Raw genomic sequence first — 12,792 nt, 5'->3', positions numbered from 1 at the left:
AATATTCCTATGCCCCTCCTAGTGTCTACTTATAAATATATACAGACAAAACTGTGAATAAATTCCTCACGCGTTTTTCTTATACAACATTAAACAAAAACAAATGTGCAAATTAAACACAAACTTTATAATCAATACATTTCAAATGCCCAGCAAGCTAATTTGCAAGGGGTGATCCTACTCAGCTGACAGGCGTATGGTCCCAGGATTCCCTCTAATTCGGAACATGGATGTCAATCACCCGCACCCAGCAATACCCAGCGATGCCCCACTGTTATCTCTCAGAATCACCAAAAGACCAGTTGGTACAGAGCCCTTATCACCTTCCCTCAGCCCTAATGTACCCCACTCTTATCAGAACACGGCAACTCCGAGCCATACTGCCGTGCACTAAGATCACCCGGCCTGCTGGCCAGCCAATGGGCAAAAGGAGCTTAGCCATTTCAAGATTGCCATTAAAAAAGCAGAGAAAGACAAATACTACATGATTTACATGTGGAATAGGAAAAACACACAAAATAAACGAACAAACAAAACAAAACAAACACACAGATACAGAGAACAAACTGGTGGTTACCAGAGGGTAGGGGGCGGGGGGAGGCAAAATGGGTGAAGGGGGTCAACTGTATGGTGACAGACGGAAACTAGACTTTGGTGGTGAGGACGCTGTAGTGTATACAGAAGTCGAATTATAATATTGTGCACGCGAAACTTCTCATTAAAAAAAAGAAGAAGAAAAAGAAGAAAGGGGAATTGCAAACGGGAAGTCCGAAAACGCCTGACACATTCAAGACTCATGTAAATAGTGTGGTCAAGAAAGACTAATAAGACAAGGGAAGTTTTTGTCTTCCCCATCACCACTGGATTCCAGATGCAGAACTAAAATTAAAAGCCAAATCTAGATTCATCATATTATCTCTATTTGGTTACCATAACCCACATGAACACCTGAGTATTTAAAAATAAGTAATAATTTTCTTCTAAAGACGAAAATAAACAGGCCTAATTTAGATCTCTAAAAAATAATAATAATAATAATAGTAATAATAAAGATTATCATTAAAACGCAAAAGCAAAAAAACTGAATGCCTGTAGAGAACCTGCAGGTCACAAGAGAGCAGTGTGAGATCCTGTAAATGCTGATCTGTGTTGCTGCTCGGGGACCTGGGGGTTTAAGAAGCTATTGTGTAGGTCGTTCTCAAAAGGAATCTGCTTTTTTGTTCTCGTTGGGATGGCTGTTAAGTTACTACGGTTTTGTTTTGTTTTAAGTCTTTAAGTGTAAAGATTATTTCTGAGCTGAGTCTCTGTTCTTCTTTTACTAAATAACACCCATCATCACCCTAGAGCAGCCCATTTGTCAAAAAATATGCCAAGAAGTAACAACTTCTAGGCAGAAATTTTATTAATTTTTAAATAAAGCCATGATAAGGATAAACACAACAAGAAAAGGAGATATTTTAAAACAACCACTACTCCCAGGTTGACTAATTATCATGATTATTATTTCAGATGAATCACTGGCTACAGCAGGTATTAGCTTTGTTTTACTGCCATTTCACATACACCTACACCTATATGAACATTCTTTTCCGTAGGTCTTTATAATCCCACCACATAATCCAGGCTCCTGTCTGGTGGTGGTGTGTGGCATGTGCGTGCGTGTATGCGTGCATCTTACATTTAAGTTTAGTGGTTTCAAGAAGTTCTCAACTCCTATCTCTGAACCTGGACAACTTAACCCTCTATCACTGAAAACCACAACACACGAAAAGTAGTTTTTTATGGATCTCAGGATGAAGCACATAGCTAATTAGCAGTTCTTTCCTCCTAGGTGAAATGATTTAGTATGTGACAAAAGGAATAATTAACTTTACAACATGTTTGAATTTTACTTCATTGCACATTGTTTAATCCAAACACATCTCTGTGAATTTACCTTATCCCTCCCAATTGGGAGGGGCATCGCTGTATAGAGATTCTTTCTTCCATCAAACACTGGTTTCCGATCCCCAAAGATCTGTGTTTTAAAGTGCTGGACCATATGTTCCACTATTTCCCTGAAACAAGACAGAGTTTGAGCAAAATGTCAATAAAATCAGAGAAATGGCATACGAGGACAACATTCTTCTGACATTGGTTTATAAGCAATTTTATAAGACCTGTGACTCCTTTTAGTAGCATGACTCTTAACTTTCTTCTATAAAGAATCAAACTAGAACCTTCAGTGGGTTTATGCTTGTTCATTGAGTCAAACATCAGAGAAGTTCCTCCATGCCAGGCACTGTGCATGCTACATACAGCAGACAACAGATGCTTCCAGAACTTCCTGGAGGCACTGAAGAGAAGACTAGAATGGATGGGATTACTGTTCCCGAAGCTGTAGGATTAGATACCATGCACTTTGCTGTGTGACTTTGCAGGGCCACCGGTCCATGCACACAGTTATAATTCCCACCCCACTGACATCAGGTGCTGGCTCGGGCCCAGGCCTTGCTTTGGCTGCTGGAATGTCTGAGAATGTGACCTAAGCAGAGGCCTTCAGGGGATCTGTGTGATTGGCTTCGCCTCCTGCGCTCCTATGATCCACTGTAAGAACGCACCCTGGGTACTGCTGCCCTTTCAGTCTGGGCTCCAGAACAAAGACCCTGAACTTGACTCAAAGCCTAAGTCCAGCCTGACCCAGCTGGGACAGTCTAGCCACAGCCCAATTGCCATGAGAACGAAACAGATATTTGCTGTTGTAAGCGTCTAAGATTTTGGTGCTGTTTGTTCCTCAGGCATTACAGCAACAGAATCTCAATGAACACAAAGAAACTGTTTTGCTGTGGTGCTCCGTAAGCCCCGGGTACACCTGGGGCCTCTTCTTGCCCCACTCGGCCTACCTCTCCACAGCTCAGCAGACAGGCACACAGAAACACGCTCTGCAAATGACCAGAGACAGCTCAACCATCCTGCTGGCGTCAAAGCTCAGGCAAGAGCAACGCTCACCCACCCATCCTCTCTGCATGTCTCTGCTCCAAGAGAGCCTCACTTAGCACATCTCTGTCAGCATTTAGGGATGTTTTTTGAGGCATTTCAATTCAATTCACCAAATATCTGACTCTTATACACAAGCGCCTAATAAAGTACAGATAGGACAAGCTGGGAGGCGTGCCTGGCCCTCAAAGGTCCTGGTAAGGGAAACATGCAAAGGATTGATAGCAAACAGACGGTTAGAGACTCAAAATCTCAGTCATTAACAGGAAACAGCAGCTCATGGGATTCGGTAAAGAGGTAGAGATGGATTCTGATAGCAGGGAAAGAAGCAGGGGTGGGGCGGGGGAAGGACATCGGAAACACTGCCCCCAGGGGGTGAGATCTGAGCTCAGCTTTGCTCTAAGGGTCTTTCTCTGGAGCAGAGTCTCCATCATCTTTCAGGAAGCAAGAATCAGAAATTTATTCCATTCCTTTCCCAGCATATGAGGAAAGCTGGCCTAAAAAGGAGTTCCTCATTTGAACTGGCTTTACCCAGTAGAACTTCAACTGTGCTAGTCATAAGAGGTGAGTCTCTAGGGATCCAGCCAATCCTGCCCCAAACACCCACTGCCTGGGGAGTCCCTGGGGCAGACAGCGCCTCTTGGCAACATCTTTTATGATGGCTCCGCCAAGAAAACATGAGGCCTCTGACACCAACTGGGAGACCACAGCCCAGGCAGTTATAAAGCCCCAAGGACAGCCTGTGCAGCTCCAACCTCCATCTCTGCCGTTCCTGAGCAGAGCCAGGGCGTACTCTCACCTGCATCTCCACACGCTCCTCTGGGCCACCAAAGATATACTACTCCCCAAGCAAGCTTCAAGGCCCCATCTTCTCTGTCAACTCAAGGTCCAGATGGCTCCACTGGGAAGTTCCACCCACATTCAAAGAACAAATCATCCAACTAAACTCAAATATACTGTGAACAGAATTAAGAGGGCACATGCCCCAACTCATTTTATGAGGCCAGCAAAACTTATATCTCAAAACCCTACAAGGTGATCATGGGCCAATCTCACTTACAAACACAGATGCTGAAACAAAGTATTAACAAACGGCATCCAGCAACATGTTAAAAATAATACATTGCGTCAACATTGGGCAGATACCAAGAATGAACCTTCAGGTTTAACATGATAAAAGTAAACGATGTGAAACAGACTGTAAACTTAAAGTAAAAGCTAAAGCTATAAAACTTCTAGAAGAAAACATCAGAAAAAAATCTTTATGAACCTTGGAATCGACAAAGATTCCTTAGAATATAAACAGTATGAACCGTAAAAGAAAAAATTAATAAATTGGATTTCATCAAAATTAAAAACTTTTAGGGCCAGTCCAGTGGCATAGTGCTTAAGTTCACATATTCTGCTTTGGTGGCCCAGGGTTCGCTGGTTCAGATCCCGGGCGCAGACCTACGCACCACTTAGCAAGCCATGGTGTGGCAGGCGTCCCACATATAAAGTAGAGGAAGATGGGCACAGATGTTAGCTCACGGCCAATCCTCCTCACCAAAAAAAAAAAAAAAAAAAAAAAAAAATTAAAAACTTTTACTCTTTAAAAGATACTGTTATGAAAAGGAAAAGGCAAGCCACTGACTGGGAGACAATATTCAAAACACACACACATATATCTGACGAAGGACTTGTAGGCATAGTATATTAAAAAAAAAAAACAACTCTTACAACTCAGTACAACAAACAACCTAACTTTAAAAAATGGGTAAAAGATTTGAACAGACACATTGCAAAAGAAGATACACAAATGGCCAATAAGCACATGAAAAGATGCTCATCATTAGTCATCAGGGAAATGCTAATAAAACCACCAAGAGATACCACCACACACCCACGAGAATGGCTAAAATTACGACTGACCATACCCAGGGTTGGTGAAAGGGAACAGGGGGACGAGGACAATGAACTCTCACACATTGCTGCTGAGAATATAAAATGATACAACCACTTTGGAGAAAAACATTTTGGTCATTTCTTATAAAGATCAAGGTATGTTTACCATCTTGCTATATCTGATAATTACACAAGACAGATGAAAACACATAACCACATCAACACTTGTATGCAAATGTATATAACAGTCTCAACCTGGAAACCACTCAAACGTCTATCAACTGTGAACAGACAAATGATGGTATTCTATTGTACGAAGTACAGGCAACACAATGGTTGTGTCTTAAAAACATGCTCAGGGAAAGAACCCAGATACAAAGCAGTACATATTGCATGATTCTATTTATATGAAATTCTCTAACAGGCAGAAACTAATCTACCTTGACAGAGAGACTTCAGTGGGTGCCTCAGGGCAGGGGCTGGGGAGATTAACTGCAGAGGGGCAGGAAGGAGCTTTGGGGTCATCAGAATGCACGACACCTTGATTGAGGTGGCTGTTACATGAGTATATACATTTTTTAAAGCTCATATAACTGTATACCTAAAATGGATGCATTTTGTTGTATATAATTATATCTCAATAAAGTCGACATATTTTAAAAATCAAATGTAAAAAATTTTTAAATTATGATAATCTCAAAGATGTAGAAAAAAAGAATTTAATAAAATTCAACATCCGTTCACAATTTTTTTTTAAATTAGCAAACTAGGAACAGACAAAAAAGTCCTTAATCTGGTAGAGATTTCCCTCTGGGATTTGCAATAAAACAAGGATGCTGCTCTTGCCACTTCTGTTCAATGTTGGGCTGTAGGCCATGGTCACCACAATAGAGTAAAAAAAAAAGGGAGAAGGATTGTAAAGAAGAAAAAATTGCCACTATTGGTGGACATTAGGACTGTATTTGTCGAAAACCCAGATGAACCTACAGAGAAACACTATAACTTTCATGAAGACCGAGTCCTTGCTTTTTTATCTGTGTAACTACAGGGCCCAGCACACAGTGGACACTCCACAAATATTTCTTGAACAAATGCACACATTCTTTCCCAGTACTAAGTCTTTGTTCATTCATTTGCTTGTTCATTCATTCATTCATTTTATGCTTTCAGGGGGAGAGGTGGGGGAAGGGAGGAGCTTGGGGATGAAGAGCCCAGAACAGCAAAATCAATCATCAAATAAACCTATTTCAGTGAAAAAGCCCCTGGAAACTCAGTCTCATGCAGAAATGGAATGTGGGAAAGGGCTGGAAAACCAAGTATACAGGTGTACCTGCTGCCCTATCCTCTCCACCTCTCTATAAAATTAAGATTCCCCACAAAGCTTTGGTTTCTAGCAGTAAACATGGAGTTACATTTTTTCTTCTCCTATGAGACAATCTTGTGCCATTCTGAAACAAGTTTCTTCTAACAGCAGAGGAATTTCTAAGTGATTTGGCTATACAGGATGGTCATGTTTGGAAACAGATTTAAATTATTTTACTGTACAACGCAACATAATATCAACAAATCACTTGCTACGTTTTCACGCATGTTTCCAGAATCAACGGCAACCCTGCACATTAACCTCCCCTTTCTCTTTCTCCCAGCTTCTAGAAGGAAAGCCCCACCCTCTACTGCTCCTCTCTATTGGAGAAGAGCAGCCAAACCACTGTGGTACTTCCTAAACGCAGTAGTGTAAGTAGGTTACAATGCAGAATGGATTTACCGAGTTAAATGTGTAGGGAATGAAGGATAGGGGACAACTAGTTCCAAGTGGCATACACAATCTTTTATTTGGGAGTTGGAAACACCATAAGATGTTAAAAAACAAAACAATCAACTAATATACCATATTCATGGACTGAAATATCCAATTCTCCCCAAACAAATCCATTCCTCCAATCCCAATAAAAATCCAGAGGGGTTTATTTTTATGTGATGTAATTTAATAAACTAATTCTAAAATGTATCTGGAAATATGAAGGACAAAGGCTAGCTAGTACACTCTTGAAGAGGAATAAGGTGGGCATATAAAAGCTACAGCGATAGAGACAGTGTGGTGCTGCAGCAGGAATAGACAAGTAGACCTCAGAACAGAGAGCCCAGAAAAAGACCCATGATCACCCGGACATTTCATTTATGACAGAAGTAGCAGAAGAGAGAGAACAGAGCACACTTTTCAAAAACTTGTGCTGAGGCAACCAGGAACCTAGTATTCAAAGCAATAAAATGGAGCCCATGCCACTTGAAATGTTTGTCTATACTAATGCTTATTATCCTAAATTGAATCCAACTGTTGGCATGATGACTCCACTCACATATCAGACTGTGGGCTCTTCGGAGGCAGGAGTCACATCTTACCCAGGAAAACCCAGCAGAGTATAGCACACAGCTGGGGCTCAGTAAATATCCGTTGAAAGAAGGAAGCTGTTCAATCACTACAGCTAGGAATCACCCTGATGGAAGACAAAGCGATCCTGCTCAGGTGACCAGTTGTACACAACCCTGGCCACCACAGACTGAAAGAAAGCATCCCCCATTATGCACGCACTGCTCCTGTGCCTCGATGGCCCACTTTCATGGGAATAAAGGTGCTATCATCTTGTATCATCTTGTGCAAAACATAAATAGGGATCATACTGCTTAATTTTTATGACAGGATGGCAACTAATTCTAAAACATGGAGGTCTCTTCCTTCCATTAACAGAGACCAACTCCTCGTGACTGTCTAGCGACTGACCCACCTACCTTCTCCCCTCTCTCCCTCTTCCCTTCCCCACTTCCTCTCTCTCTCTCTCCGTTTTAACTGTAGTAAAATAAATAACATAGAATTAGCCATTTCGATCATTTTTACATATACAGTTCAGTGGCATCAAGTACATTCACACTGTTGTACAGCCATCACGCCATCCATCTCCAGAACTTCTTCTTATTCCCCAATGGAAGCTCCATACCCAATGAACACTAACTCCCTGTCCCCCTCCATCCAGCCCCAGGGACTTGACTAGCTGCTCCTCAGCAAGTGCTCAGAGATGTCTGGGAGGACACGTGGGGATGTGTTATTCCTTGAGTCCCTGCATTTACTTCCTTCTTTATAGTAAGTCTGACCACAGGCGAGTAAGTTCCTGTACTGCAGCAGTTTGGCTTCCTGGACGAACATCTTTACTAAACGTAATTCTCAGGCTACACTCCTGACCGCACTCAAAAGCCAACAGCCCCAAAAGGCTATCGACACACATTCTACAGACCCATTATGTACTTGGGATCTTACAGAATGATCCGCATATTAAAACGTAGAGTAGAGATGACAATGGCAAACATGTCAGCACTGACTCTCTGCCAGGCACTTCCCAAGGAACAACTCATTCAGTCCTCACAGTAACCTAGGAGGTCGATACTATCTTCTCCACTTTACACATGAGGACGGAGAGGCACAAAGCCACACACTGGTAAGTGGTAGTGGCAAGATGTAAAACTGCCTTGTAGTAATCGGAACGTGTTTGCCAATCCAAAGAGGCTGACACACTCCCTAGCAGCTTGTTTGCCTTTTTGCCATAATTCTGGGAAGTTTTCTCTTTTAAAAAATGCATTCTTTTTAAATTTCTAATTACAGAGGTTTTGCATTAATACATTCTCATTGTAAATTTCAAATACAGATAATGCTGAAAGCCTGTCTAGACTACCTCCTCATCTCAATACTCTTCTCAGAAGTAACCTTTTCATTTTCAAACGCACACATTTACATAAATAAGTAGGTACACAAAAAAGAAATACAGTGTACTATTATTTCTTAAACATATGGCATCAAACACATGGTTCTGGAGCTTACTATTTTCCCTCTATGTGTCTTTGAGACCTTTCCTTGTAAGTGTATACAAAGTGGCCATCAAGTCTAGAAATAGAGATGTTATTGTATCATGTACCGTAACGTAATATTAATAAACCACGTACAACATAGTCGTCTGTTTCCAGACTTGGTGTTCATACTGTGAAGCTCCATTTAATTGTTGTTGACAGTTTCACAGTACTCCACAGTATGTTTATTTAACCATCCCTACTGGTTGACATATAGATGATTTTTTTTTCTTTCTTTCTTTTTTGCCATCACAATATTAGACATCCTTGTATATATCTCTTTGGGATAAAAACTCAGAAATAGAATTGGTGAGTGAAAGGGTATATATACTATTTTTATTTTAATATATACACCAAACCACCTTCTAAAAAGTCTGAACCAATGTACACTCCCTTCAGTGGACAGTGCCCAAAGTAAACACGCAGGCCGCAAATGGCACAGTCATGCTGCACTGAGCCCCCACCCCCACCCCAGGCACAGAGCGACCACTTCTGCAGTGTTCTCCTGGGGCCACTTGACAGAGCTCAAGAGGAACAAGAAGGCAAGGGCGGTTGCAAGATAAGGAGCACACTTCTTCTTGTGGCCCTAGCTCATCCTGTGCTTCTGAGCAGAGTGCTGCTAATTTCGACCCACCGGCTAGGTTTCCCAGCGCTGGCGGCAAGGCCCACACGACCTAGACCAGCACTGGGCACTGGCTATTCTATGTCACCCTCTCTGTGCCCACAACAATACTGGAAGCATCCTGAGAAGAGGGACCTTGCCTTATACTGAATCCCTCCCACGCAGCCACTCAGCGAATGGTGATCGATTGTACTGTCAGAGATTGAGGGCACATTTGGCTACGACTCACAATGACTCATCGTCACCAATGTAGGTGGCATTTTTCTCTTGGCCTTGCACAAAGTCCCAGGGTTGAATTTATTAAACGTCTACCACGTGCACTGCACAAGGTTTTGGGAACTCAGAATTAAGACACTGCCTTTGCTTTAACAGACACTTCAGTGGAAGGAGAAATAGGTAAGGAGATGGGGTGTTAACGACTCTCCTGACAGAGTTGCTCCCAGGGGAGAGACCACAGCACGAACTTAGTGCTCTTCTTCTGCCTTCCTGTTCCACTCTGAGCTTCCCTCTACCTGCGCTGACTCTGAGCACTGCCAATCACTGTTTGACTCTCTCTTCCCCACTGGGGACAGGAACTGTGCCTACCTTGTCCCCTAGTGGTGCAGCACCTATCACATGAGCGGAGGTTTCATAAATGTTGGCTGGTTGGTAGCATGGTTGGAAGAGGGAGGGACTAAGTCAAAATGCTAGCACATGGGTTTTGCGAGCAAAAAAACTTTACTTCCAACATTTTTCTTTCCTATTTTGATTGACTATAATTTCGAGGTTGGACTTTAGGCAAAGTCCATCAAAATTAACAATAAAATGAAGAACCCTGAAGACACACATTTAACCTAGGGGGGACAGCTAGGGCTGGTCTGGGCCACAAAAATTCAGCTCAAGCTCCATTTTTGCTACTTACTGTTAGACTTGAGGCAATTTCCAATATTGGATAACTTTACAACCTTACAGGTATAACTACAACAGGAATGTGGCAGTACCGTCAGGTAAAGACATCAACTTTTAATCAACACCAGCCGTTTTCTGTTGCCAGATGACAAAGCCTTAGCCATGGCTCCTTCCACAAAAGAAAGCTTCTTGTACACTGTGGCTGATGGCATAATAAGAGCCCAACTGCCACCATACCAACCAAAAGCCCAGAAAATGTGTATGCTTTTTCACGCCTCCATTCCAGCTCTAAGAATATACCCAAATCTTAGATTCACAGAGGTTTTTGTCCAAGGAAATTCAAAAACAAACAAGCCCACTTATGGAGAGTCTCAAAGCATATAAGACATACTGAAAGTCAGAAGACCTTCAGTAAAGAAAGCTGTTTAAACCAGTTGTGCCCAAAGTTTTTGTTCAGAAACACATTTTTTTTAACAAGCACATATTTAAAGGATCTCATATAACTGTCAAGTACTGTCTCTCTGGAGACATATCTTTTGGGATAAATACTTAGAAGTAGAATTGGGGGGTCAAAGGGTACATACTATTTTTATTTTAATATACACACCAAATCACCTTCTAAAAAGTCTGGACCAATGCATATTGGTCACATTGAGTAAATCCAACTATTTAGTTTTATAGATAAGGGAAATGAATCCCCAAATATTCTTTCTCTTACTAAGGTTGTGATCAGGAAAAAAAATATGACATCAAAGAGTACTCTATAAGGCATCAGGACAAACTGGGTAACCGAGTTATCAAACTGCAACTAAAAATTCTGTTTCTGACCATGACAAAGTAATTGATATTGGACTTATCCTCCTACCCTAAATAACTAAAAAACCAGAGAGAATATGAGACAGCTGTCTTTGGCATTGAAAAACAGGCAGCTTAGGAGTGTGATTGTTGAGGGAAGGGAAACACAATAGGTAAACCACACATTCACTCTGCCTGGGAGCAGTTTCCAAACAACAAAATGGGGGCAAGAAGGGCTAGCGAGCAGCAGTCATGTCGCTCTGGGGAGATAGGGAGCAGAGTCTGGGGCTGCAGAAGAGGTAAGAATTTGTGGGGCAGGGTACCAGAGAAGACAGTGAAAGCCCAACTCCCTAAATGTAACATACATAATGTTCAACAACAAAAAAATTTACTATGCATGCGAATAAGCAAGAAAAGGTGACATGGGGGCCGGCCCCGTGGCTTAGTGGTTAAGTGCGCGCGCTCCACTACTGGCGGCCCGGGTTCAGATCCCGGGCGCGCACCGATGCACCGCTTCTCCCGCCATGCTGAGGCCGCGTCCCACGTACAGCAACTAGAAGGATGTGCAGCTATGACATACAACTATCTACTGGGGCTTTGGGGGAAAAATAAATAAATAAAATTATTAAAAAAAAAGAAAAGAAAAGGTGACATGTAATCCAAGGTCAAGCCTGTCAATAGAAACAGACCCTGAAATGATCCATATGTTGTAATTAGCAGATGAGGACTGCTACAATAAATATGCTATTACTAGAAATAGATTCAAGGTCATCAAGAAAAAGATGGCAACAATGAGTGAACAGATGAGAAATCTCAGCAGAGAATGTAAACTATAAAAAAAGAACCAAATGCAAATTCTATAACTGAAAAGTACAATATCTAAATGAAAAAAAATGGATGATTACCATTGAAGATTAGACACTACAAAATAAAAAAGAAAACCAGGCAAAGTGATCTTGAAGGCAGATCAATAAAGACTATCCAAACTGAAAAAAGAAGAGGAAACGAATTTTTAAAAAATCAGTCTCAATGCAGATATTGTGTTTTTTACAAGACTCTCCACCAGCAAAAAGACTATGATTCACTGAAGGCTCAGATGATGGCTAGCATTATTTAGCAATAAAGTATTTTTTAATTAAAGTATGTACATTGTTTTTTTAGACATAATGCTACTGCACACTTAACAGACTATAGTATAGCGTAAACATAACTTTTATATGCACTGGGAAACCAAAAAATTCATGTGACGCGCTTTATTGCAATATTTGCTTTATTGCAGTGGTCTGGAATTGAACCTGCAGTATCTCAGAGGTACACCTGTAAAGGACTGGAACAATACTATCAACCAACTCCATTTAATATTTATAGATCCCTATACACAACAACTCCAGGTACACCTTCTTTTCAAGTGTAAGAGGAATGTTTAACAAGATAAATCACATGCTTAACCATAAAATAAGTCCCAATAAGTTTCAAAAGACTGAAATCTTTCAGAGTATGTTCTCTAACCACAAAGGAATTAAATTAGCAATCAATAATAAAAAGGTATCAAAAAAAAAAATCTCCAAAGAGTTAAAAATTGAACAACACATTTCTTAAAAACAAAACAAAACAAAAACCCATGGATTAAAGAAGAATTCACAAGGAAAATGAGGAAATGTTTTAAACTGTATGAAGGGCTGGCCCCGTGGTTTAGCGGTTAAGTGCTCGCGCTCTGCTACCGGCGGCCCGGG

General features: G+C 41.3%; 1 protein-coding gene across 2 annotated transcripts in view; it reads right to left on the bottom strand.

Annotated features, from left to right (window-relative positions):
* The window catches only part of AGO2 (argonaute RISC catalytic component 2), a 121,264-nt gene that overhangs the window by 47,977 nt on the left and 60,495 nt on the right, over positions 1-12,792 (bottom strand). For both annotated transcript variants that reach the window (XM_087447408.1, XM_087447409.1), the window contains exon 3: positions 1,937-2,057. In XM_087447408.1, coding sequence (XP_087303534.1) covers positions 1,937-2,057 — 121 coding nt within the window. The remainder of the gene's footprint in view (positions 1-1,936; positions 2,058-12,792) is intronic.

This window comes from Ceratotherium simum, chromosome 23, assembly GCF_057802395.1.
Source record: "Ceratotherium simum simum isolate JZ-2026a chromosome 23, ASM5780239v1, whole genome shotgun sequence".
Lineage (NCBI taxonomy): Eukaryota > Metazoa > Chordata > Mammalia > Perissodactyla > Rhinocerotidae > Ceratotherium > Ceratotherium simum.
The sequence above is the reverse complement of the archived record's forward strand: the minus strand, read 5'-3'. Positions and strand labels throughout refer to the sequence as shown.